At 57.5% G+C, this 26,690-nt stretch overlaps 1 protein-coding gene across 2 annotated transcripts; it reads right to left on the bottom strand.

Annotated features, from left to right (window-relative positions):
- Positions 1 to 4,181: 4,181 nt before the first annotated feature.
- On the bottom strand, positions 4,182 to 26,690 carry MAP2K2 (mitogen-activated protein kinase kinase 2). 2 transcript variants are annotated; one of them, XM_061422637.1, is made up of 11 exons: positions 26,301 to 26,681; positions 22,446 to 22,656; positions 18,019 to 18,165; positions 13,028 to 13,105; positions 12,349 to 12,400; positions 12,154 to 12,278; positions 11,373 to 11,586; positions 9,490 to 9,554; positions 8,283 to 8,344; positions 7,351 to 7,396; positions 4,182 to 5,682 (listed from the first exon to the last, which is right to left on the bottom strand). In XM_061422637.1, exons 1-11 carry the CDS (start codon positions 26,390 to 26,392, stop codon positions 5,572 to 5,574), a joined length of 1,203 nt encoding a protein of 400 aa, XP_061278621.1. In that variant the 5' UTR covers positions 26,393 to 26,681; the 3' UTR covers positions 4,182 to 5,571. The 2 variants fall into 2 exon arrangements, with proteins under 2 accessions (XP_061278621.1, XP_061278620.1); XM_061422636.1 differs by lacking the exon at positions 4,182 to 5,682 and adding an exon at positions 5,703 to 6,068 and having other exon boundaries at positions 26,301 to 26,690.

Below are 26,690 nucleotides of genomic sequence, written 5' to 3'. Positions count from 1 at the left end.
TTGGCTGCACAGAGTGTTAGTGGTGGCACTCAGGATTTTTAGTTGTGATATGTGGGATCTAGTTCCCTGACCATGGATGGAACCCAATACCCCTGCATTGGGAGCGTGCAGTCTTAGCACCTGGACCACGAGGGAAGCTCCAAAGTTCCAGTTTCTTAGCCAGATATCCTAGTGATCTGGCTCCCTACTTGGCCACCACCTGGTCCCACACCCAAGGCCAGTGGAGTTTGAAACGAAGACAGGCTTCTGTTCGCCTGGTAGGCAGCCAACATCCCAGTCTCTGTGACCTCCGCCACCCTACCTGCCACTTCAGAGTTAAACAGTCCATAGGAGGCACTGTGGAGGCAGATCTGACCCTCTTTTGAGCTGAGGCCCCCTTCTGGGCCCATTAGGAGTGGTCATTGCTGGAGCTGGTGAAAGATTTTTCACCCTATCCCACGGACAGAGGAGCCGGATGTGCTATGGTTCATAGGGTCACAAAGAGTCGAACATGACTGAAGCGACTTAGCACCCATCACCATGCTCTTGCTCACATTGGTTCTCCTGTGAGGCGTTCCCCGCTCTATGCCCCCCAAGGACTCTCAACATCAACACCCAGTCCATAGCCTTCTGCCTAGCGCTGCCCTAATGCTGTGAGCTCATTCCAGCATGCAGGGCGTGGAGGTGTGGGGAGGGTCAACATCTGTCTGGGAAAGTCGGAGCCTCTGGACAGGTTCCAGGTCACCAGGGCTCAGGGAGGGAAGCCGGGGGTTACCTGTTCTGAGAAATTCATGGAGTGTGGCCAGGGTGAAGGTGAAGGGGATTCGGGATGTTCAAGAGAGGGTCTGCTTCCTTCTTGGGGCGGGAGTCAGCAGTAGCCATCTCATTTAGTCCGCGGTGATGACCCCCCCTTTCAGGGGGCGTGTCCTCCCCAGGGGTGGGTTCAGGGGAGGGATGGGGGCAGGGAGGAGACGCAGCTGCGGTCTTGGTCCCTCCCTCACCTGGGGCCTCGCTCTGATTCTCCAGGTGCTTCTCCACCAGCCTCTCTGAGTCCCCAGGGAAGACTGGGCAGAAACCTGAGCCTCGGTTCAGGCTGCCATGGGGCCTGGCCTCTCCCTCCGCCCTCCTTCCTCCTCCAGAGCCACCTTGCCTTTACCACGGGGACTGCAAACCGGTCCTCCACCCACCTGGCCTGTGGTTCTGAGGTGTGGCCTCCAGCCCCGGGGAGGCCCCAGGGCCTGCACACCTGGTCAGCTGGGAGCTGCAGCCCCAGGGGAGGCGGGGCGAGGCCCACAGGGCCCCTGCTGGTTTCGTTTTGAGGCGGTCCCTTCCCCTTCCTCACTCCCACTCCGCCCACCCAACACCCGCCTCCCCCCACTTTCTGGGAAACCCAGTGGCAGCTTCTTCTGAACTGAACTCTGTTAACCCGGACTCCACGAAGTTCCGCCTCCTGGGACCAGAGGCTTCCTGCTTGCACAGACCTCTAAGCCCCAGGCCAGCTTAAAGGAGCGCCCTGCTCCTGACTGTCCACCTTCCAGAAGGTTCTGGAACCTTCCTGCCACAGAGTGTCCCCAGCTCTGGACACAGGACACCTGGTAGCTTCAGGCAGGGCTGCCCCGGACATAGAAGAACCAGAGTCTGACCTCCACTGCTACGGGACTGTGCCCTCCTACACCACCAGATTCCGGGAGGGGCGTGGGCCTAAACCAGCTTCCTCCCTCCTCTGCGGATCCCAGGCCGGGTTACTCTGCAAGGCCCCTCGTGGGCACAGTGGGGGTGAAAGAGCATCCCTGGCCCCACCCACTGGATGCCAGGAGCTCCCCACCCCGGTCGTGATGTTCACAGGTGTCCCCAGACACCAGTGTCCTCTGGATTAAGGAGGCAAGACTGTCCCCACTGAGACCCAGCTGGGAGACGATGGAACTGTCTCTGGCCACGTGTGGCTTTAAGAGCTGGAGATGCAGGACATCTGAATTCAGATGCACCATAAGGGCAAAACATACAGCACTGCACTCTGTACCTTCTTCCCCCCACAAAAAAAGCAATAGACCAGACTAATATTTCATGTTGATTGTGAAGTGCAATCCTAATATTTGGCTATAATGGGTTAAATAAAACACACCATCAAATTACCTTCACCTGTTTCTTTTTCTCATTTTAAACGTGATCTGAGGAAATTTAGGTTTTGCTTGCAGCTGAATGACACATATGTGTCCTGGTAATACTGGCAGGCACACGGGGCACAGAGCCACCGGGAATCTGCCTGCTGGTTCTGTGCACCTCTTTTCCTTCCATTTTCCCCCTGCCCCACCCCTAGGCTTCCCTGGTGGCTCAGGTGGTAAAAATCCACTTGCAATGGGGGAGACCTGGGTTTGATCCCTGGGTTGGGAAGATTCCCCTGGAGAAGGGAATGGCTACCCACTCCAGTATTCTGGCCTGGAGAATTCCATGGACAGAGAAGCCTGGCAGTCCATGGGGTCGAAGAGTCAGACACGACTGAGCGACTTTCACACCACCTCTGGAATGCCTTTAACACTCAGAGAAGGGAGTGTGACATTCCCAGGGAAAGGGCCAGTCCCACCTGAGAATTCCACTGGTGGAAGCCAACAGGCATTCAGCCGTGACCCTAAGCTTTTTAGATGGCTCCTGCCCCATGGCTGGGTTGATGGGAGAAGCCTGAACTGAGCCATCTTTTCTGGCTTCTCACTTATTCCAAGGTCATCTGTGAGCTGCTCAGGGCTCAGAACCATGCGGGGACAGAGCCTGCTCTCTCTGGGGACACAGGGGACAGCACACGTGGTCTTGCAGCGCTGTTGTTTTTCAGTTCCTCAGTCATGTCCAACTCTGCGATCCCATTGACTGCGGCATGCCAGGCTTCCTTGTCCTTCACTATCTCCCAGAGTTTGCTTAAACTCATGTTCACTGAGTCGCTGATGCCATCCAACTATCTCATCCTCTGTCACCCCCTTCTCCACTTGCCCTCAATCTTTCCCAGCCTCAACGTCTTTTCCAATGAGTTGGCTCTTTCTATCAGGTGGCCAAAGTATTGGAGCTTCAGCATCAGTCCTTCTCAGTGCTGTTTAATATGAGAACTTCAACCTGAAGAGAAACTTGTATCAACAAGATGCTGGGTATCTTCTTCCAAACGAAGTACACACACAAAAAAACAAAAGAGGCCCCCAAACTCCCAAAAGTGAAGAAAACTCAAAACCCAAGTGAGAAAACACCCCACAGGTGAGATTCTGAAGCTCTTGGATTCGTTTCCTGATTGACATGTGGTCAGACAGAGGGGCGCTGGGGTCCCTGGGGCCCTGGACATGGCAGTTGTGTCATCTCACGCCCTTGGCCGTCTCAGGGTTTAAGGAACAGCCACAAGGAACCTTGCACAGAACGCAGTCTTTCACAAGAAGCTGGGGATGGGCCTGGGAGTACCCAGCAGACTGACTCTGCCTTCTGCCTGGACCCCCACATGTCAGGAAACAAAGCTACAGAAGTTGCACATTTCAGGAATTAAGAGCCTGCCCCCTCGAAGGAGAGGGCTTCGGCAGGACAGGGAACAGAATCCCTAGGCCTGTCTGTGGCCACCAGGTTGTGGGGAGCAGCCAGGGTTGGACCCCCACAAACTCCGAAGAAATGAGGTGTCAGAGCAGAGGGTGCCAGTCTAGGGACATTTGCAGGGGGCGGGATAGAGAGGAGACCTCGGGCTGTCGAAAGTCACTTTCATTGTGGTCTCCAGGGCTCCAGTATGTTCCTGGATGAGCCTTGGAATGGGAAAAGGGAGAAGCCACATGTTGCTGGTCCTTTCCCTAGGGCCCCTGGGGTCCTGGCAAAGTGACACAGCAGGCAGCGGCTGTGGGGAGCCGATGGGCTGGGAGAGGCGCCTGCTTTCGAATCCTCCTCTCTGGGCTCCCTCACCAACCCTGGAGGCCTCACCCCCACCTACCCCAAATTCTCCGGCACCCCTAGGACCCCTATTGACGTGGTCTCTTCCTCCTTCCAAGTGGCTGTCGGCTCTGTTAACAGAAAGCGGTCAGGCCCGAAGCCTGACTGTGTACAGGACTGGCCCGACGATGGGCCTGTCTGTGACTGCCAGTGCTGGGCGCCCACGGGCCAAGATGCTGAGTCACAGTTCACCCGTTAGGTCCCCTTCCCCCTCTGAGGCTCTGGAGGGAGCCAGGGTGCCCACAGAGCCACACCTCTGCTACTTTTAGTTATCTTTTTTATTCTTTTCTAAATTAGGTGAGATTTCAGGGGCAACGATGAAGTGGCAGAAACCTGGTTGGAAGAGCTACCAACTCGTCTTCTCTTTGGTGACCACAGAGGGGGGAAAAAAACACACGAGACTAGAAGGGTCTCCCAGAGAAGAAAAGAATCCAGCAGCTCCCACAGGGCTACACGCCCCCATCTTCTGCAGCCCCCCTCTCCAGAAACGAAGGGCTGGCTCACCCCAGGCCCACTGCCCTCGGAGAACCTTCCTCTGAAACTTATCACAGATAAATATCAACTTGTTTCAAGCCTTCAGGAAGTATTGGGGTTGGGGGGAGGCTCAGAGCTTCATCTTCGGAGAGCCTGGAGGAGGGGAAGCCTTAGAAGAGGCCCTGCCCTCCACCACTTCCTACTGCCTGACGGCTCAGAGGCGGCCTCCACCATCGGAGGCGGGACAGCCCTGAAGGTGGAAAGGCTGGGTCTCAGCTTCGAGACTCACACAGACCACGGCAGGGGGCCTGGCTGGGCACCCCAATGGACACTGGGAGCCGGGACAACCTCACAGCCACCGACTCATTTCTCATCAGTTGCGGCTGGAGAGTTCAAGGCCCCAAGAGAGTGACATGCCCCAGGTGGTCACTTCTGATTTGCTGGGCGAGTGGAGGTGACACAGAGCCACCCGCCCACATCTGTCGGGTGGCAAGCGTGGGGGGAGAGGCCTTATCTGCACGATCTGCTGGGGTTTCAACCACACGACAGCTTGGAAACCCAAGGCTTCCTTTCTGCCGAGCGAGTGTCAGCTCAGGCTGCTGTCAGAAGAGTCTGCTCCCCGAAGCACAGGAGGGGACAGGAGGGTACCTCCTGGGGGGCAGGTCACGTTCTGCCAAGGACAGGCTGTGCAGCCAGAGGCAGGAGCAGCTTGGGGAGGGGACCCCACGACAGCCATCAGGGACCCGACTGTTCCTCTGGGCTGGGGGGACCACCTCCAAGGGGCAGACGCTAGGCGAGGGGCACATATCCACCCCAAGATGGCACCCCCTCTCTCTGGGGGCCGTTCCAAGGCCTCACAGCTTGGAGAGGAGCAAAGTCAGTGCCCAAGGTCACCATCTCCTGGGGTTGGGCTGCCCTGGTGGAGGCGTCCACCCCGGCTGGACAGGGACCGAGACCCCAAGGATAAGGAACAAGAAGCACGACTGGCACATTTGCTTTTTCTTTCCCTGTTTTTTTTTTTTTCTTTTTTCTTTAAACCTAAGGAAGCAGGATCTGAGAAGACAGCACAGCGGTATCGGCCTCCCCGGGCCTGAGGGCCACGTGTGCGTCCCCTCGGAGGGCATGGCAGGAGGGATGGGGCGGGGGGAAGGCCTGGTGGCGGCAGCAGGACCACCGTCACACGGCGGTGCGTGTGGGCGTGCTGGGCTGGTTTAGCCGCAGTGTTTTACACAACCAGCCAGCAAAATCCACTTCTTCCACCTCGGACCGCTTGATGAAGGTGTGGTTCTGAAAGGGAAGGAGTGGCCTGAGCAGTCTGGCTCTGGACAGATGGCTGGACCCCCACCCCAGGGCCAGCGACGTGGGACAGGGTCTCAGGCAAGGGGCAGGCCGCTCCGTGCCCCTTGGAGCCCAGGGTGACCCTCTGTGGGGCTCTCTGGGTGCTGCGGTGGGTTGTGGAGCAGCCTCCCTGGCCCCCCCTCACCTGATGCTAGAAGCCCCCCAGTGCGACAAACACAGATGTCCTCAGGTGTGGCCCCGTGTCGCAGGGGGCAGGGCTGCCTGCGTGAGGACATCTGATCTGAACCACAGGTCTCTGTGAGGACAGCAAGTTCCCCGAGCGTCCTGTCCAGGTGGCAACCACCAGCTGAGGCTCCTGAGCCTGGAAACAGGGCCTGTGTGGCCGGGGAGCAGGATCGCACCTCCTCCATCAGTTTAAGTGACCCTCACAGTCACACTTCCCATTTGGACTCGCCAGAGGTCCCTGGTTCAGAAGGGTGGGGGTCTACGCCCCCAAGCGACATCTGTCTCTTTCACCAGCTGGGGAGGCAAGAATACTCCCACCTTCCTAAAGGGGGCTCAGGCTTGGGTGAAAAAAACCAAATCAAGGGACCAGGGTCCCTGTGGTCAAGACAGCAGTCAGCCCCACCCAGCGCATGGTGTCGCCCAGGCAGAGACCTGGATGTGGGCCTGAACTGTGTGAACTGCACAGAGCTGGGTTGGGGGGAGACCGTGGGGGTTTCAAAGTTTGTGCTGCTGTCCCCTTGGTCTGTAATGTCCACCATGAACATGGGCTTCTTTTGTCATGCATACCTGAAACACACGTCACTGGACTTAATAAGAAACTTCTAGAAAGAAGCAGGTTGATGCTGACCCTACCCTACAAGGTGTGCCAGGCCAGGCTCACAGCAGACTAACTACAGCCGGGACCCACAGCTAACAGGGGTGGGCTCAGACAAGGTACCTTTCTGGGGAAGGTGCTGGAGCAGGGGCCACAGCTGGGGAGAGAGCAACAGGACATGGCCCCAGAGGATCAGGACCATCCTGTGCAAAGGTCCCGAGGTGCAGAGCTGGAGGAAGGCTGGGCGGGGGGCCTCTGCAGGTGTGGGCAGGGCACAGAAGCCCACCAGGGGGCATGGCTAGGTTATTCACACTTCCACATCGCAGCCACCCCAAGAGGCTGCTTCTCTCCCCTGTGGACACCAAGAGTGCCTGGAAGTGTTTTCTCTCTGAGACTCAGATAGTCAGACTGGGCAGTGGAGGAAGGCCTAATGTCCTCAGCAGACGTGGGTGGAAGGTGCTGTGATGGCCACCTAAGGCTGGCAGGCAGCTCTGCTGGTAGAAGGTCAGTTCTGGTGACCACCTTGGTTTCCAAGCACATCGAGCAGTGTGGTTTAGAGGAAGGCAGATAACCCCGCGGTGCCCCCAATGCCTCAGAGGCCAGTCATTCTGAGCCCTAGCCCTGGGCATGCAGGCCCTTCTGTCCCTGGGGAGCTGGGAGGAACTCAGCTGGTCTGCGTGGAACCCTCCAGTGAGCCAGGGAGACCCACATGGGTTCTGCAGCTCGCCTGGCCTCCACATGCCAGCCCACGTCATCAGAGCCCACTCAGGTGTTCACTTGGGGCACGGAGGGCCTGCTAGGGACCCCTGAATCTTCAAAATCTGGGTGTCACTCACCATGAGCATCTTCAGGTCTGCTCGCTCAGCTGGGTTCTTAATTAGGCTGCGGGTCCCAGGAGGTGGGAGAGAGGAGAAGTGGGCTGTCAGTGCCAAGGGGAGGAGCCTGCGTCCTTCTGCCCTTGGCCGCCTGGACCGTGGGGGCGAGGGGCCCCACCGCACCCTTTGGTGTGAGAGCAGGACGCCTGGCCCAGAAGGGAAGGGCAAGGGCCTGGGGCCAGGACAAGAGGGAAAGGGACAGAGGGTGGGAAAGCCCCAGGCTGCTGCTAGCTTAGAGGCCTAGTAGCAACCGCAGCTAAACGTCTAATAAAAAACCCCGAGCTCAGGAGTCCAAGTGTCAAAATGGATGTTTTTCCTTCAGAAAAGCAGAACTATGTAAAGGCAGTTGTTCATGGCAGCTCAGGGCTGAGTGGCAGTTCTTTAAACTGACAGCCTCCCGGGGCACAGAGAGGTTCACAGGGTGGTGGGGGATGGCAGCACCCACAGCTGCAGATCAGCTGTGGGACGTGCAAGCCCGGGCTGCCATGTGTGCGTCTAAACACGCAGGGCGCCTGACCAGGAGCGCCCGGCCCTCCAGGTCCACGGTCCGCTGGCTTGAGGCTGCATCACCCACAGAGGGCGAAGAGGGCTGCCTCCTTGAAACAGGCTTGGAAGGTTGACCTGGGAGCTGGGAGGTGACGGGCTTGAAGGGCCAGCAATCTGGGGTGCCTGCTGGCAGAAGGCAGGGTGGAAACTGTGTGATTTCCAAAGAGCCTGGTTTCACTCGGGGTGGTGGGGATGAGCTGGGGATGAGACTCAGCAGCTTTGGGAGGGGGACCGATTCTCAGGTGAGCTCTGGTCCCACCAGATGCTGCCATTGTTTAGCATCCCTGAGGCCCTGGCGGTCACCCCAGGAAGTAGGCAGCCTGCTCCCCCCACCCGCCCCATCTTACCATTTATTTACAAACTCCTGGAAGTCCTGGGTGAACACGCCGTTGGGCAGCTTGGGAGGAGGCTGAAGGACAGACCAGATGGGTGGGAGTCAGAGGTCAAGGATGGTTTGGGAATCAGGGGGAAAGATGCCTCCTAGCCGTGCGGCCGTGGGGACCCTCAGGACACCTCTCATGGAGGCAGAGGGCACCATCCCACTCCCTCCAGCAGCTTCCCTGGGAGCCCTGCCGCCTGCCCTGCCACCTGGGTCAGGCTCTTCCCAGGTTTTCTTTCAAGAGCTCCCATGTTGGGATCACAACTGGTTCTGGAGAGAAGGAGAGGGCCATCCCGTCCGCCCCCTCTGGAAGTGCCTGGAGTGAGCTGAGGGTCTGGATCTCAGGGAGGCAGCAGCTGCTGGGGTTTGGGCCTGAAAACTGGAGAAGCCCACTCCTCCACCTCCAGGGGAGGACGTGCTAGCCGGTCCCGGGCAGCGCTGCTGGGTGCAGGAAGTGCTGTCACCAGAGCCACCCACCCTGCTCTGTCATCACTGACCCTGCTCTGAGCTGCTCACCTTGAGAGCCAAGCCTGGCCCAAGCCCAGCCGCCCCAATGCCCCAGGGCTACCGGAAACCATGTCTGTCCCAGAGGGCCCAGGACAGCGATGCGGCCATACTGAGAGGGCTGGCTCTGGGGTCAGTTCCTGCTGGGCCCTGTGCCATTCCCCTCCTCATGCCCTGATGTACCCATCTGTACAGTGGGCATCCACACTGCCCTCTCATGGGCTGGGGGCTCCCTGAGGCTGGGGTGGGGTGGGGTGGGGGGTGGCGGGGAATGCCTGAACCTTCTCTGAGGAAGTGGGAGGACTCATGAGTTCACACAGACACCAAGATGCTCAGAAAAGGAGGTGCGGGTGTCAGGGCACCTGGGCCCCAGCACTTAGCCCCTGGGCTCAGAGTAACAATTCTGGGTTCATCTCTATAAAGATAAGAAAACAGCCCCTTGGGGAGAGTAGGTCTATGTATCACAGGTAGAAGTGAGGCCACATGTCTTCACACCTGGTAACATAACAACATCCTATTGAAGACTAGGGTCTCCATCTCTCCCTGCGGCCCCTCCCCCGCACACCCCACGGTCTACGTGTCCAGTTCTCTTCTTGGGGGGATGCCTTCCAACAGGAATAGCTTACTCCCGTTGGTGTGGAGAACCTGCCAGCGGGGCTCTGGGCACGCACCTCGTTCACAATGTAGTCCAGCAGCTCAAAGATCGCCATGGCAGGCCGGCTGTCCATCCCGTGACCTGCCCGGGGCAGAAATGAATTCAGGTGAGATGGGCAGGTGGCCACTGTGCTTCTGTCTGGCATCAAGGCCTGAGTGTGTGGAACGTGAGGCCGACCACCCTCCTCCCACCTGGCCCGAACCACAGGGCAGGCTCCCTGGCCTGGCTGCCCTCCTGGGAAAGGAACTTCTCTCCTGACCCTCCAGTGAATGAGAAAAAGGAAACAAACCCCAAACATGGAAACAAATAGGAACGCTGGTTGACAAGGCATACATCTGGCATGGGGCTGCGTCTGGGCTGTCCCAAATCCAAACCCCTGCTCCCTGTGCAGGCAGGGCATTTGGCGGGGGCTGGGGGTGGGGGTGGGGCTGGCAGTGGGCGGGCAGCTGTGTGTATGACCTTGCCCAGACCTGTGGGCTCACAGTGGTGGCCGGCTGAGGTGGCTGACCCCTGTCTTAGACCCAGCTGGCCAGGCCTGCATTTGGCAGCTGGACTTTTGCCTTCTGTCCCCTGGCCTGAAATGGGCACTCGGGCTGGGGCCGGGCTGGGGGAGGTGCTGGCAGGCAAATGGCCTGGCATAGCCCACTGCTCCTCCCTGCCTGGAAGGTCGGGGCACCATCTGGGAGTCAGGCAGGGAAAGGAGGGGCCAGGGTCTGAGGACACAGATTTGGGTGGGGGAGGTTCTCCCCTCGGAGGAAGTTACAATAGCCCAGTAGTCTGGGCATGGCAGCAGGGAAGCAACGGTCTGGGCTTGAAAATATTGTGAAAACCAACTAATAACGCAAGTAGCGGAATATTATGTGACCATAAAAAAGGAGCTAGGCACCAACACTTGTGACGTAGACAGACCCCAAGCAGACACAGAAGGACACACAGGGTGTGATTCCACTAATGGGAAATGTCCAGAACATGCCAATCCACAGAGACAGAAAGTGGGTTCCTGGTTGTCAGCGGAGGGGAGAGGGACAGGGGTTCCTTCTGAGGTGACGAGGATGTTTTGGACTCACATAAGGTGATGGTCGGACATCCTTGTGAAGGTACAGAAATCCAGTGTTGTTAACATGAATTGAGTGGATCCTTTGCTATGTGAATTCTATCTCAAAAAAGCTGTTAGGAACCAGCCAGCCAACCAACTGCAGTCCACTGCAGGGTCCTTTGGTCTCAAACTTAATTCAACTCTCTTCTGGTCACTTGACTTAAGAAAAATAAAGTCACAGATCCCTAAGTGCCATTGCCTAATTATACCATTTGAGCTGGGACCTTGATCCTGACCCTGAGCCAGCCCTCAATATGGTGCAAGCATCAGCCTGAATCTCACAGGTGGCTGGTCCAGGTACCACGAGACCTCTGCAGGACACCCCTCTTCCCGCCCACACTGGGCTGTGCAACAGAGCTGAAGCCAAGCAGCCACTGGAGGAGACCCTGAGTTGAATTCCTTTCAATTTGCACTCCCCAAAAGGCTGGGCCTGACACAGGAGAACAGCCATGGCAGGTGGTGGGTGCGAGCCTGCTGGGCAACCCTTTGGCTTTTCTGTATGCTTGAACGTTCTCGTGATAAAATGTGGGAGAAACCACCCCTCTACCCCACCCCTGCCTTGGCTGAGGACTGAGCCTCTCGACGCAGCCAGCTGGTAGCAACAGGTGCAGCAGCCCCAGACGGGAGGGTCTGGGGCACTTGCAGTGCTGTCCCCAGAAGCCACAGGACCATCTGAGGACTACTGACCTCAGGGAGCATGGCCCAGGGGGACAGTTGGTGCTGAGAGGGGCCCGTGGGGAGGCAGCTGCCATCCCCAGGCTCTGGGGCCCATCCAAGCCGGAAGCCCTGGCCTGGAGCCCTACCGCTGATGGGGCGTCCGGGGGGCCTCGGCCGTGGAGAGATGCTAGGAGGTTCTCCTTCTGCGCCATCAACCATGGGCCGGCCGAATATGGCCTCCAGCTCCTTGGCGTCCGGCGGGGGGATGGGGTACCTGCCGATGGACAGTTCCACCAGGGACAGGCCCATGCTCCAGATGTCTGACTGCACCGAGTAGTGTGTGCCTTGTAGCCGCTCCGGCTGCAGGGAGACAGGGAGACACCCCAAGGGTGATGAGGAGGGACCGGCACCCTGGGGTCCCCCTGCACCCTTGTCCCACTCTGGGATCCCTCCAGAGACCCAGCGACAGAAAGCAGGCCGTTCTGTCTCTTCTTTCCACTCCATCCATCTGAGCTGACGGCAGCCCCCTACAAACCCACAACCCACAGCTGGACAGTGCCCTGCCCAGGGACGTCTTGCTCTTAGGACAATCCCAAGACTGACTTCTCATAATTTGCTCTAAAAATCGCCTGGATGGCTACTAAAATAATGCAGGGCCAGTTGCCTGGCTCAGAAATTGACTGACGATTCTCCCCGACTGGACTTTTACCAGCAGTGGAGAGAAGCTGGGCAGAGAGACAAAAACCTAAGTGAGAAGATGAAGGAGACTGGAAATTCAAAGGAGAGGAGAAACCCAGCAAAGACAGAAATGGCACAACAGGGAAGAGCAGGCTTCTGGAAAACCTGGAAATAGGGGAAAAACTGATGGGGTTGGTGGCAGGGAGGACCGCAGAAGAACCCGGGGGCACAGCGGATCGAGGGACTCACAGACATGTAGGACCGCGTCCCCACGAAGGAGTTGGCCATGGAGTCGATGAGCTGGCCGCTCACCCCGAAGTCACACAGCTTGATCTCCCCCCGGGAGTTGACCAGGATGTTGGACGGCTTCACGTCTGGGGGCAGAGCCGGAAGTGAGGACACCGCCGCCCCGCACGCCCCAAGGCCGGGGTGCCCTCCCCTTACCTCGGTGCATGATCTGGTGTTTCTCCCGGAGGTATGCCAGGCCCCGCAGAACCTGCAGGGGAGCCGCAGGGCACCGTCAGGGGGACTGTCCCCAGGGCCAGGCCACAGTGGCCACGAGACAGTCACCCACCTCATCGACTCTCACAAAGCCCCCTGCCTGAGATGTGGGCAATGCTCTCTCCTCATCTGAGGAGGGGCTGGGATCCCTGGGAGCTGAGACAAGGCCCGAGGTTATAACTGTCCAGCCAGCCTCCTGCCCTGGAGGTCACCCCAGCCCCAGGGGCATCCTCTGTTAAGCCCTTCGCTGTTGGGACTGTGCTCAGGCTTCCCAGGCTGATAGGGTGAAGGATGGAGAGGCTGTTTCACCAAGTCAGCGAGGCCACAGTCAACGATGACAGCACCGTGGGACACCACGTGTCTGGGGTCACAGCGTCTCCGTCCCCTGCCCAAGGCCTGCATGGGTTGGGGAGCATTACCCCACTTCATGGGCAAAGGACTTGGCCCACTCAGGCACACAGCTGGTGGAGGCTGGCAATGGCACCTCTGCCTCTTTGAAGGGGACCACGCTGACGCCCACCACTGGCTTCCAGGGGCTCCTTGAAGCCTGGTCACCTGGAAGCGGGGAGAAGCAGTAATGAACCCCGAGAGTGCAGGGCCAGGAGTGTGCCTACACACTTACCGCAATGCTGACCTTGCCCAGGATCTCTTCAGGGATTCTCTTGGCTTCTTTCAACACCTGGTCCAGGGAGCCGCCATCCTGGGGACAGCACAGGGGAGAGGCAAGCTGCTCTGAGCCATTGCCAGGCCAGGGCCTCGGGACACCAGAGCAGCAGGCTGGAAAACAAACCACTTCCCAGGCTCCTGGCGAGTGGGTGCTCACTCACGTCTGCAGGAAGAGGCCAGACCACAGCCAGAGGCGACCCACGGGCCCAAGGCAGGGACTCCCACTGCTTCAAGGGCTCAAGAACCAGAAAGGCTGCCACCGTGCTCCCAGGCGGCTGAGCTTCCTGGAACCAAGGCCCTGGCTGGACAACAGGATTCAACCTTCTCGAGGCTGCCAGTTAGCAGCAGGCAGAGCGGAGCCACAGAGGCCAGTGCTCCACGGGGTAGAGGTTGAGCTCACAGCCGGAGCACCAGAGAGTGTACCTGAGTGGACTCGCAGCTCTGGGGCCTGGGTCCCCTTCTGGCCAGCCGGCCAGGCTGCGGAAAGGGGAGCGAGACCACAGGGGTGCCAGCAGCAAGGGTCCAGTGCAGAAGGGAGGCCAAGCCCATGGGTTCCCTCACTGCTCCCTGGCCGAAGCCTCCCAGGCTCCACCAGGAAGGCCTGATGGCTGAGGGGCACAGGGAAGGGGAGCAAGCGACAGCCACTGCTCACTGTCCTGCTCCTGGGATGTCCAGCAAAGGACCTGACACAGGTCACCCTAGTCGGTTCCCCGACCCGGGTGGGGACCCAAATCCACACGCTAATGAGGAAACGACAGAAACCCAGTGTCTTGTGCAAGGTCTTGTGCAAACGTGGAGACCACAAGCCCAGGGGTCGCCGACCGGCCCACAGCACCTCTTGGCCAGGCGGAAACGCCCCCAGGATGTTTGACAGCCAGAGCTGGACCTGGGGGATGCTGGGAGAGGTGGTCGAAATGTGAACTCGAGGCAGGGAGGACAGCCTGTTTTCTCTCTCCCCTGCTCCAGGGCCCCTGTGGCCACCTGCTGCCCCAGGAGGCCTCTCACTTCGCTGGGCAGTGGGGAAGAAGCCTGCAGCCTCGGGGAAGCCTAGTCCCCCTTCCCAGGCCTCTGTCCCCACTGTGTCTGGTGAGAAGGGCTGTGCTGAGAGTTCTGGAAAACCCCAGCCCTCTGACACTTTGGGAATCCATGTAGGCTCTATGGACTTGCCCCAGAGGGGGCGAGTGGCCGTGCACGCGCCCATGGTGGGTGGCTGGAGAGGAACCCACGGGACCAGGCGGCCTGGTGCACCCAGCAGACAGGCTGCCGGCCCAGCCCCATTCTACATGCTTGGTGAGATGGGAATTCCTTTTCTTCTCATTAAAAAAAAAAAAAAAAACTATTTATTTTTGCCTGTGCTGGGTCTTCACTGCTACACTTGGGCTTTCTTCAGTTGCAGCAAGCAGGGGGTTTTTTCCGTTGCAGTGTGCAGGGCTTCTCATTGCGGTGGCTTCTCTTGTGGAGCATAGGCTCTGGAGCACAGCCTCAGGAGTTGTTGGGTAGGGGCTCAGTTGCTCCATGGCATGTGGGATCTTCCTGGACTAGGGATGGAACCCGTGTCCCCCCATACTCTCAGGCAGACTCTTAACCATTGGACTGCCAGGGAAGCCCTTCTCATTTTCTCAACCTTAAAGGAATGTTTAAAAAGGATCGTGGTTTCTGCTCTCCGACTTCGCTCCTCACACTCCTAATTTTCTGAAGGGCTGTGATACGCCTGTAGGTTGGTGTTTAGGGAGAACATTCATGTGGAGATGGGGGCAAGAGAGGCCCCAGGCTGGGGTCTAGAGGTGGCTCAGAACACAGTGAGGTTCTTCTTTACCTCGCCCCCAACATCAGAACGGACCATTCTCTATGAGGGACCATCCTGGGCACCATGGGTAGCGTCCCTGCCCCCCAGAAGCATCTCCCTGGCTGTGAAAACCGTGAAGGGCCCCCACGTTGCCCAGTGGAGAGCCCCTGGTCCACAGCTGAGGAGACATGGGACAGGATGTGGCGTGACAGGCCCACGGCAAGGTCCCTCTGAGCCCGGGTCTTACTCCTTATGCGTGACTGTGAGCTTTCAGTTTGCCTGTGTCCTCTGAGCATCCCAAAGCCCTCCACTCATTGAGAACGGAGCACACGAATACATCTTTCTTTTAGTACCATTTTTTTTTAAGATTTTTAAAAATTTGTTTTGGCTGCCCTGGGTCTTTGTTGCCACGTGAGAGCTTCTCACTGCGGCGGCCTCTCCTGGGGTGGAGCACAGGCTCAGTAGTTGTCGTGCACAGGCTTGGCTGCTCCAGGGTGTGTGGACTCTTTCTGGACCAGGGATAGAACCCGTGTCCCCTGCACTGGCAGGCGGATTCTTAACCACTGGACCTCCAAAGAAACCTGATACATTCCTCTTCAAAATTCAAACGCAGATGAACTGTACCCTGATCTCCAAGAAATTCCACCAGCCTTCCTGAAGTGTGTTATTTTCTTCCAGATTCTTCCATGCTCCTGTATACACATCCATGTGCACAGAGGAAGACCACGTTTTCAGCCTGTCTGTCTGTCCATTCATCCGTGGGTTCGTACGATGCACTCTTTTCTCCTGGAGGACTGCTCCTCTGGAGCGTAACTGTGGGTTTCGTTTCTCCCCTGGGAAGCTGCCTGCTGTCATTCTTTACCTCCCCTTTGCTGAAGGACGCATCTGATTTTTCATTATTGTAGAAAAGGGACTGCATTCTTTGGTAGATTTGACTGCAGGCCAAGAAATACCAAGAGGTGCCTCTGAGCGGTCTGTCGGCTGCTCCCTGGCCGCTGCAGCCCCGAGACACCACTGTCCACTGGTCTGGGCCCCTTGTTTTCCCCAGGAACAGGTCTGGGTGCCGGGGCAGCTGCCAATTCTGCTGTTTTCCACACTGGCAGGTGAGTTTCTCCTGGGCTGAACTGAGGCTGCTCATCACAGCCGGGGGGCTTTTCCCACAAGCTAGAGCTGGAAGCTCTCTGGTGGGAGAGGAGAACCAAAGAGCAGGACCCTGCGTACAGGTGAAACCTTGCCCCATCCTCACCCTCTCGGACAGACCCAGTGTGACATTTTTCCAGAGTCCCGCAAAAGGAGGTGGGGGGGCTGCGAGTGCCCCCTCACCACTAAGTGCGGGATCCCAAGGGCATGACTGGTTCGGGCTCTCTCGCCGCTTCCTGTTGTCTTGTCCCTCCTCACACCCTCCCCGCCCAGGGCGCCCCCTCCCTAAGGCACAGCTCTGTGGGCCCTCACCTGTTAGCAGAAAGCAGGGTGCGTGGGCCACACTGGGGCCCGTGTCTTGGAGTCTGCGTGTGATCTACGTGTCCACCGTCCTCTTATGCTCGCTATGAAAGTGAACCAGAAGAGCCCAACCAGGAGCTTAAAGCACGAGCCCAGCAACCAAAGAGAATCCAGCCTCTCCCCAGCATCATGCGTGCTCCCGGAAGGAGCCTCACAGGAGCCGATGCTTCACACCCACTGAGTGGAGGGGGAAGAGGAGGGGCGGGGCTGGGACGCTGCCTCTCCTCTGCCAGGAAAGAAGAGCCTCCTGACTCAGGATATGCAGGGAGCAGGGGTGGGGGTGGCTGAAGAGGAGATGGGGAGACGTCCCTGGTGGTTTCACGGGGTCTTAATGACCCCGTGCTTCCAAAGCGGGGAGTGCGGGTTTGATCCCTGGTCGGGGAACTAAGATTGCACGTGCCACACCTGTGTACTGTGGCCAAAAACACACAGAGGAGGTGACGGGGGGGAGGGAAGAAGGAGAGGTCGGGGTGGGAGTGGGGGGTTCATTACAATACAGCAGAGGCCCCCTCAGACCAGAGTGACTTCCCGTCCATTTCTCGCCCTGACTCTGCCTGACTCTCATCTGCAAGGAGGTGGCCAGGTGGGCGGGCAGATACGACTGCCTTCTCCCCAGTGAGGAAAGGGCACCCGTTGGGCACTGCCAGGTGGGGGCAAAGCAGCTGGGGGGAAACCCTCCCTGTGGCTCACAAGCATTCCTGGTGGGCTCTTGCTCAAATTCGTTTCCTGTCTTCATTACAAAACCATCAGAGAGGACAGTGGGCTGGAGGCTGGGCGTAACGGAAGCTGCCTGCTGAAAGCCACACTGCATCCTGGTTTTGCAAGGGCCCCTGAGGGCCGGGGCCTGGACGGCTGGGCTCAGGCAGGGCTCTACCTGCCGAGGGCGGGTGGCAGAGGGCCGGCAGTGTTTCCTCCAGGGGCCTTCAGCTCTGACCACTTCTGCTTTCATGACATTCAATCCCACCCATTTCTGAGCCTTGAGACCAGAGTTCCTTAATGACGGGGCGCATAGGAATCAGCCGTGGTTTAAAGGAGATGGGCGCCCACCCTCCACTGCAGAGACCTGGTCCCCACAGGCCTGAGCTGGGGGTCCAGAGCTGTGTCCCAGACCATGCACTCTGGCTAGAGGGCATGTGGGAAGGAGCAGTCAAGCATTTCTTCAAGCAGCCCTCCCCAGGTGGGCCTGCTTAGGTTCACAGACTTTCCTGTTTTTTTTTTTTTGGCCGCACCACACAGCATGTAGGATCTTAGTTCCCTGGCCGGGGATTGAACTTGCATCCCCTGCAGTGGATGCAGAGTCTTCACCATTGGACCACCAGGGAAGTCCCAGGTGCAAGGACTTTCAACGTAGCATTATTCATAACGCGGCAGGGACTGGGAACAACCTCAGTGTCTGTCAACAGTGCTTCGTAAATTACCCGATGGGTGCACATGGACGCCGGGATAACCAACGGAGGGAACAAGATGGGGCCAGCTCAGCCCACAGAGAGCAGTGTCTCCCGTGGATCCAGGGAGAAAGCAAAATTGAGAGGAGGCTCTGTGGTGCTTAAGAAACAAAGGAAGCTATGTGCAGTGTGTACACAGCTGCACCGCCTCCCCACCTGCGCTAGGCCCCCGGAACAGGCCAGGGCTCTAGGGGGTGGGGGAACGGGTGGGCTCACCATGTGCTCCATGCAGATGCTGATCTCGCCGTCGCTGTAGAAGGCCCCGTAGAAGCCCACAATGTACGGGGAGTTGCACTCATGCAGCACCTGTAGCTCTCGGATGATCTGGTTCCGGATGGCCGGCTTGATCTCCAGGTGGATCAGCTGTGGGGAAGAGGGGGTGGGGTCAGGGCCGCACGGCTGAGGGGGCGGGAAAGGAGGGGTCATCCACCTACCTGGGCGCGAGGACGCACACCCAAGTGCAGACTTGAACAGGAATGTTCACAGAATCTGGAAGATGGGAGCAACCCGTACGCCCTGAATCAACTGAAGGAGGGACAGGCCAAGGATGCTGTCCCTCCATGCATGCGAGCACCACTCAGCCATGATGAGGAGAGAAGCCCCAACAGGCTACCACATGGATGCAGCCTGAGAACATAACGCTAACTCAGAGGAGCAGACACAGAAGGACACACAGGGTGTGATTCCATTAATGGGAAACGTCCAGAACAGGAAACGTCCAGAACAGGCTGACCCTCAGTCACAGACAGCGGGTCTCTGGTTGCCAGGGCCTGAGGGTGGGCGGGGGAGTGACTGTTCATGGGGATGGAATGCATCTTGGGGTGATGAAAATGTTCTCAAATTGATGATGGTGATGGATGCACAGCTCCACGAATATACTAAAAATCACTGAGTTAAATACTCTAAAAGGCTCAATTGTATGGTAGGTGAATTACACCTCATTAAAGCTGTTTAAAAAAAGTATCATCAGAGGCAACACTGTCCACTTGGTTACAGGGGGAGCTCTGTGAATCAAATTGTACAGTGTCAGCCCTTCCAGGAGCAGACCCAGCAGTACCCTGTTCAACAGGGCAATTGCTTCACCGCTGCCCCTCAATGGGGTGGGTTCCCCTTCCCCTGCCAGCCGAGAGACCACAGTGAGCCTTCTGCTGCCCCGCTGGGAGCGTGGCTCCCCTTCCCCTTGAGTCCAAGTCGACAGAAAGGATTGTCACCAAATTCATCACGATACCTGGAAAGACGAGGAAGGACCGCCTAGAGAGACGCAGAAGACAGCTGACAAAGGGCCCAGAGTAATGCCCAGCTACAAACCCCAGGGAAGCCAAGATTCCCCGCATGGTGGGAGAGAGCCAGGCTGTGGATCCTTGACCTGGCTGCTCAGAGTCCCAGGTGCCCAAGCCATCGCGATACCACAAGGAAAGGGTATAATTCCCACCCACCCCTGTCAGAGAGGCAGAGCCAGAGCCCAGGTATCTGAAAGTGACCAATTCAACAGACATTTCTGTGGAGTTGATTACACGCAGGGCCAGTGATGAGCAGACAGCAGAGAAGGTCCTGCTTGGAGGGGACATGCCACCGGGAATGGGTGAGACACAGGAAGAGCAACCCCAGGTGGTAGAGGTGCTGATGGAGGAATCAGACAGGTGCCCCAGGATTCCAGTGACACTGAAGCCAGGCCTCAAAGGATGGGTGGGATTCAGCCAGATGGACAAGGGAAGGTGGGGGTGCCAGGTAGAAGGACAGAGAGCTGCCTGTTAGAGGGGTGTGGGCCGAGTTCAGGGGGCACAGTGTATGTGTGGGACCCACACAAATGCCCCTCAAAACCTGGAGAACTGTGGAAGACTCTGGCAACACGATGCCTGGTACCCATGAGGCCCCCAGGCAAAACCTCCCACCCCTACTTGAAGGTTGCCTGCAGAGCCGAGCTCTGGTCACAGGCCCTCGGACAGCGTGCCTTCCCACAGCCACCTCCAGTAGGATGGCTCTCTCTTGTGAGAGGACACCCAGCACGTGCCCACAGACTAGGTCAACTGCAAAGAATAGATCCAAGAGGATTCAAGCCCAAGCCAGACACCGACCAGCTCAGCCTCAGGTTCTCAGTAGAACAGAGCTGCTGGTCTACAGGCACAGGAGTGCACATTTTGTGCCAGCTTTGACTCAGGGCCATCACTCCAAAGAAGGGGGCCAGTGTTGGGACGTGGCCTTTGGTAGGCCTGTAACCTCCGTTCTTAAAGCCAGAGGGGCTGAGGGGAGGAACACACACAGAGGCTGAACACACATTCCTTTGCTGGGAGCACAGGAAGTCAGGAGACCCATGTGGGCGCAACACACTCCCGGGACTCGAGCCTGGGGCTCTCACAAGGACGCAGGAGGAGTAGGGATGCCACGCTGGAGTCCAGAGAACATTTGGAGACGAGCTCCCTTGGGTCCTGTGGGACTGGCCTCACTGCTCGTGTGGGACTGGTCAGGATACTGCCCTGCCCATCAGAGGGCCAGGAGGGACCGCAGCCCACAGCAGGATCCCTGCTGATCCTGCCGGCCAGCCCCACCTTCACCCTTACACCTGGGCCATCTGATAAGCTCACACCCTTGGAATGCATGGAATTCAGACTCAGCTTCCTGGGAGCTCAGAATTCCACCAAGGGTAGGGGAGGAAGGTCACTGAGCCTCAATTTCCCCACCTGTGTCCCTTACTGGCAAACAGGCCTTTGGGGTGAACTGGCCCTCCAGGAGCTCTGGACCCCCATAGACCGGTTGAGGGCTCCAGGGCCACTGGGGAAGGTCTCCCTGAACTGTGTGACCCTGGGTGCATGGCTGCACAGGCCACAGGCGACCAGAGGAGATCACGCCTGATGCGGAACAAAATCTGAGACCCATTCCCCCCAGTTTTTGGACCCTTCTTTTTTTTTCTTTTTTTGGACTCAGTTTCCCAACGAGGGATCAAACCCTGGCCCTGGCAGTGAAAGTGCCAAGTCCTAACCACTGGACTGCTAAGGGGAGTCCCTTCCCCTCCCTCCCCTTCCAAAGATTTTATTTTTAAAGGATTATAGAAGCTCTGGAAAGTTGCAAAAACAGCAAAGAGAGTCTGTGACTGAGGCAGGGGTCAAAGCTGGGCACAGGCATACATGGGGCAGGGCTCCTAGCTAGACTACACCTGCCCAACTCTCCAACTTTAAACTCTGAAGCCCCACTTCACAGGCTTTAAGGAAGCTGTAGACAAACTTTCAGAGATCCATGGTTACATAAGTCAGGTTATCTACCACCCGGAAGAGTCCTGGCCAGCCTGAAGACCCTTCTGACCCTGAGAAGCACTCTGAGTCCAAGTCCCTCCCACCCCCCACTGTTGTCTGAATTTCATGGCTGCCCTTCTGCTCCCTGGAGTTGGGGGTGCTTCAGGCAGAGCAGGGATTTCTGGGGCTGCTCTGGTTTGGAAAAGAAGGCCTGCGGAAAGCACTCAGAAATAGAAAACGAGGGGCTGTACGTTTCAGGAGGGAGGAGCTCGGCAGGCAGAGGGACAGCCAAGTGACAGACCCCAGCAGAAGCCCTAAGTACAGGTCTCCCAGGAAAAGCGGGCCCTGTGCAGATCCCGTCACCAGGGTACGGGGTGGTCAAGTGTCCAAGAATGCGATTCTGAAACCATGGGGTCCAGATGATGGGATCCAAAGAGGGAGCTTTCTACGTCTGAAGGAAGATGACTGTATGAACTGAGTCACACGTCAACACGACGGCCCTGGGGACGTGTGCAGGAGCCACTGTCCCCCAGTGGGGACCTCCTTCTGTTCCCCACCCCCAGTGTCTCTCAGGGACCCTCCCCCTCAGACCAGCAGGGCAGCTGCACAGCAGCCCCAATGAGGGACGTCTCAGCATCGGGGTCTGCACTGAACAGGGAGGTCATGGTCACTTCACATGACCCCTTGGTAAGGCCACGGCACCCAGTTGTTGGGTCAGGTACCCATCTAGACATCACTGTGGAGGTATTTTTAGATGTGATTTAACACAGGAATCATCAGATTCTCAAGGAAGCAGATGACTCTCTAAGTGGTGGGCCTTATCCAATCAGGTGAAGGCCTTCCTAGAAGGGATGGGGATTCACCTCCAGATTCAACTCTTCCCTGGGTCTGCAGCCCACAGGCCTGCCCCACGGACTTCAGACCTGCCAGCCGCTATGACTGCCTGAGCCAGTGTCTACTCTTCCCCCCTACACCCCCAGTGGTTCCCTCTCTCTGGAGAATACTGGCTAACACGCGTCATTTGGACCCCATCCCCCAAAGGTGACTGTCGCTCCTAGCAGCTGGTCTTGGTGGGCAGGGTTTTCTTCTGGCTCTGATGTCAGGGGGCAGCTGGCTCTAAGGGAACCTGACTCTCCTCTCTTCCATCTGCTCCTTTCTCAAGCCAGTCCATTCCTGCGAATCTGAACTGCAGCCACAGCTGGGAAGGCACAGGGCAGTCTTAGAGGAGGAGCTGCCTGAGGCAAGCCTGCATTGCCACAATCTAATTAGAACCCAAGCTGGGGGGTGGGGCCTCTGAGCCCAGGAGCCAATCAGAAAGCAGATGCCTGCACCCTTTAACCTTCCCTTCCATCTCCAGGGAACCTGCCCACAGAGCATAGGGACAGAGCAGTCGCCCTACTGCCAGCTGCAGCTCACCTTTCTGGCCATGATGAGGCCCGAAGGTCTGTGCTGGACCTTGGTGACCACTCCGCCATTGCCGGCTCCCAGCTCGGAGATCCGTTCAAAGTCATCGTCCTTGAGCTCACCAACCTTGGCCTTCTGGGTAAGGAAGGCTTCCAGCCGCTTCTTCTGCTGCTCGTCGAGCTCTAGCTCCTCTAGCTTCTTCTGGAGGTCCACCAGATGTGCTCTGCAGAGACCCCAAGGGCAAGCGTGAGCGAGAGTGTGGGAGCCACCAGGAGATGACTCAGTCTGAGCCAGGGTCACCGAGCCACCACTGCATCCTGGGCCCTGGGGTTTGGGGCTGGCAGGTGAATCAGACTTGACTCTTGTGCTTCAAGAGCCTACCATCTGGTAGGAAAGACAGACAATCCACAGACACACAGCCGGCCTCCCCGAGAACCAGCCACCCCTCACCACATCATAAAGGTTAGATCTCGGTGATGAGCTGTAGGTTGATGGCTCTGATATCAGATCCAGGAGGCCTCTTTCCTGACACAAAGGCTCAGACCACAAGGGAAGGAGATGAAGGAACCATGGGGAGAAGCCCAGGTGTCAGGGAGTGGAGGTCCCCAGGATTTTTCACGAGGATGGAGGAGCAAATTGAGAGTCAGAGTGGCCTCAGAGCAAGGAACCAGAACCTAGAGGAGGACGACAAGAAGCTGCTACACCTGTGCCTCTAATTTAAATGGATTACACACAGCCACTGGATGGGGAAAGACAGGGGCATAATTTATAAATGGTGCGGACAAATGCAGGGCATTCCGTTCCACCAGCACGCGCTTATTATATCCCAAGCATTACTGTAAACACCAAGCATTTATACGCACACACATTCCTAGACCCGGTGATTAAAAACCAACCACATATATGGCACTTTATTGGGTGATTCAGGGAACTTTCAAAGGAAATGTTGACAGTATGCTATTTTCCCTGGTGACTTGACTTTGAATCAAATCCTGAAGTTGAAGGCAGCTCCCTGTAACAGGCAGGTGGACGCCAGCTCAATGCTCAGTGCCCAGGAGGACTAACTCGGGGCTGCCCGAAAGAGAACAGGGACTTCCCTGGTTGTCCAGGGCTTAAGAATCCGCCTTGCAATGCAGAGGAGGTGGGTCAGTCTCTGGTTGGGGAACTAAGACCCCACATGCCGTGGAGCAACTAAGCCTGCAGGCCACAACTAAAGATCCCACGTGCCACAACTAAGACCGGATGCAACCAAATAATTTTTTTTTTTTTTTTAAGAAAAAGAACATAAGCTATGTGTGCAATTAAAAATTTTCTAGCCACATTTGAAAAAAAAAAAAAAAACAGGTGAAATGAACTAATCTGGAAAGCATATTATGCTTACAGCTCCCCTGAATTTGGACACGCCATGTGTCAAGGGCTGGCATGGCCTGGAGCTCTAGCCAAACCGTGAGTGCAGCTCTAGAGAAGAAGAGGTCCCCCCAGCCACCACTCCCCAGGGCATTTATACAATTTATTAATTTATTTAGCGGCCGCACTGTGCAGCACATGGGATCTTAGTTCCCCAACCAAGGATCAAACCTGTGTCCCCTGCAGTGGAAGCTCAGAGCCCTAACCACTGGGCATCCAGGGAAGTCTGTCTCCAGGGCATTTAGGCCAAAGCTGACTGCCCAGCTCGGGGAGATCTTGTAGGGGGGATTCAAGCAGGAGATAAAGGGGTAGACTGGAGTTCTGGCAGGAACCTTCCAATCCCCAAGATCAATCATGACTTGCCTACAACTTAAAGAGATGTAAGCAAAAGGACACCCTGGAGCAAGATGACCTGCTGCTGGGTGATGTCAACCTGAGCTGGTAGCAAGAAGAGGTCGCTGGGAGGTAGGTGCCACATCGCGAGCAGGTACCAGAGCTTTAACCAGTTTGCTGAGTTCTCATGATCCTCCTGGGAGGCGAGTCTCTTGCAGACCCCAGCCCACAAGGGAGGGAGAAGGCTCAGAGGGTCAGTAACCTGCCTGAGGATCACAGGCAAGGAAGTGGCACAGGCTGGAGTGAATGACACCTGTGTCCAGTCTGCCTGCAAAGCCTGGGCTCATGGGAGCGGCCGCCTGAGCTGGGACCTGGATAAAGGGGGAAGAAGGATGGGATGGACAGAGGAGTGGAGGCAAAGGAGTAAATGTATGTGCCACAACTCCTCCACTGAAGGGCTGAAGAGGCAGCTTTTGTGGCTAGACCCTCAGACCCTGGAAAGTCTTCAGCCTGCCCAACAGACATCTAAAATACATTCTGGAGTCAGCTGATTAATCCATCTTACATTTAATGGCAACTCCACTGTGGTTATTAAAAAACAAAACAACACTCTGGAATTCTAATGGCTGGCTTCTACTAGGGAAATTTTTGAAGGGATGGAAATCACAGATCACATTTTAAGAAAAAAAGAGAGAGCAACTATGATGAAGGAGCTCTCTTGTAAGAATAAGTGGATTTTTTTGGAAGGTGGAGGGTGCTGAGCCACACTGCCTGTGGGATCTTAGTTCCCTGACCAAGGATCGAACCTGTGTCTCCTGCATTGGAAGCTTGGGGTCTTAACCATTGGACTGCCAGAGAAGTCCCTAGAATAAGCGAATTTTTTGAGAATCAGGAACGCGTCCCCACATTGAGCTGCCCTCAGGGACAGAGAAAGATGTGAACTCACACTCATGTGCATCAAGGCGCTCCTCCTTCATTTGGTTACAGGGAGGCCAAGTCCCCTGAGAGGCACGAAACATGCCATTCGCCCATCATCTCTGGGTTCTCACAGATCACACCTGCACAAGGCACACGGACCCAGGCCAGGTGTTTCTAGGACCGTCCTGCTCCACTCCAGCATGGAGAATCCAAGCGGGGAGGTCAGGGATGTGCTCTGAAGACAAGTCTGCCATCGGGCAACCCCCAAAGGCCCAGGTTCTTTCTCTGTCCCGTTCTTTCCCCTCAAGTCCTCCCATCCCCCTCCATGGCCTCAAACCACCACCACCACTTCTCCAGCCCCTCAAGGATTTGTTAATCCATTCAATTCAGAATCTCTCTGTTCATTTGCTTTCAGGGGTCCCAGCAGATCCCCTGACTTCTTTCTTGCTCCGAGTTCTCCCCACCTCTGGCCCTCCAAATCCCCCTCACTCCCCACTTCTCCAGCCTCTCTGCCCCTGTCAGGATGCCTCACCATTCTCCCCAGGTTCAGCAGCTTCTCTCCCCACCAGCAAAATCTTCTCAGGCTCCCTTCCCCCCAAATTCCCTAAGACCCTCCCTCATCTCTCAGACACCCTCTTCCCCTTTTCTTGGACGCCCCTACCCCATGCTCACTCCCAGGGACCCTGCCAGCCCCATCCTCTCCTTTCAGGAACCCCGTGCGCCCTGTTCTTAGAATGCAAGGACCCCTTCCTTCCCTCTACATCACTACTCAGGGACTCCTCCCCCTTCCTCCGATTTCACCACTAGGGACCCCTGACCCATCCTCTCCCCTCAGGTGAGGATCACTACCATAGCTTCACTCTGTAGGGTCTCATATCCCCGTCTTATCCCCGCAGGGACCGATTCACTATCAGACCATCATCCCCCAGCAAGAACCCTGCCAGAGCCCAATTTCACCATTCAGGGACCCCCCTTCCGCCAATATCATACTCAGAGTCCCTCATCCTCTCCTCTCCTCTTCAGGGATCCCTCCTCCGACCTTACCTGGGCCTTCTCTCCTCCTTTCGGGGACTCCCCCTTCCCAGATCTCGCTACTCGGGGCCTCTCCCCTCTTCTCTCCTCGACCCCGTCCCCAGACCTCGCGACTCTGGGACACCCCCCACACACACACATCCTGTCCTCTCCCCGGCCCCGGCCCGGCCCACTCACTCGGAGGCGCCCTCGCTGGTAGGGGACGGGCCCTCGGCGATGGCGGGGTTGATGGTGAGCGCCGGCAGCACCGGCTTCCTCCGGGCCAGCATCGGGGCTCCGCGGGCCGGCGGCGGCGGCGGCGGCGGCGCCTCTAGCCGGGGCCCATAGGGGGCGGGCCGGGAGCGGGCGGCACCGACGCGAGCCCGGGGCTGCGGCCGCGGCCTAGGCCGGCGCCGAAGCGACGAAGATGGGCGGTGCTGCGGATCTGGGCCGAGGGGCCCCAAAGGTCGCCGGGGCTGAAGCCACGGGATCGGGGCCGCCGCAGCCACCGAAGCCGGACAGGGGCTGACGCTGCAGCAGGAGCCCGGGAGGCGGAGGGAGGGGAGGGGGAGCTACAAGATCGCGGGC

This window comes from Bos javanicus, chromosome 7 (genome assembly GCF_032452875.1).
Source record: "Bos javanicus breed banteng chromosome 7, ARS-OSU_banteng_1.0, whole genome shotgun sequence".
Classification (NCBI taxonomy): domain Eukaryota; kingdom Metazoa; phylum Chordata; class Mammalia; order Artiodactyla; family Bovidae; genus Bos; species Bos javanicus.
The sequence above is the reverse complement of the archived record's forward strand: the minus strand, read 5'-3'. Positions and strand labels throughout refer to the sequence as shown.

Bases quoted from the DNA above. Each gene is read 5' to 3' on its own strand.
- MAP2K2 (XM_061422636.1), bottom strand. From the start codon at position 26,392: ATGCTGGCCCGGAGGAAGCCGGTGCTGCCGGCGCTCACCATCAACCCC. The intron at 11,587-12,153 runs GTGAGTCCCTCG...GTCTCCCTGCAG, and splicing joins GGACGCGGTCCTACATGTCT to CCGGAGCGGCTACAAGGCAC. The intron at 8,345-9,489 runs GTGCGTGCCCAG...TCTGTCCTTCAG, and splicing joins TGGACTACATTGTGAACGAG to CCTCCTCCCAAGCTGCCCAA.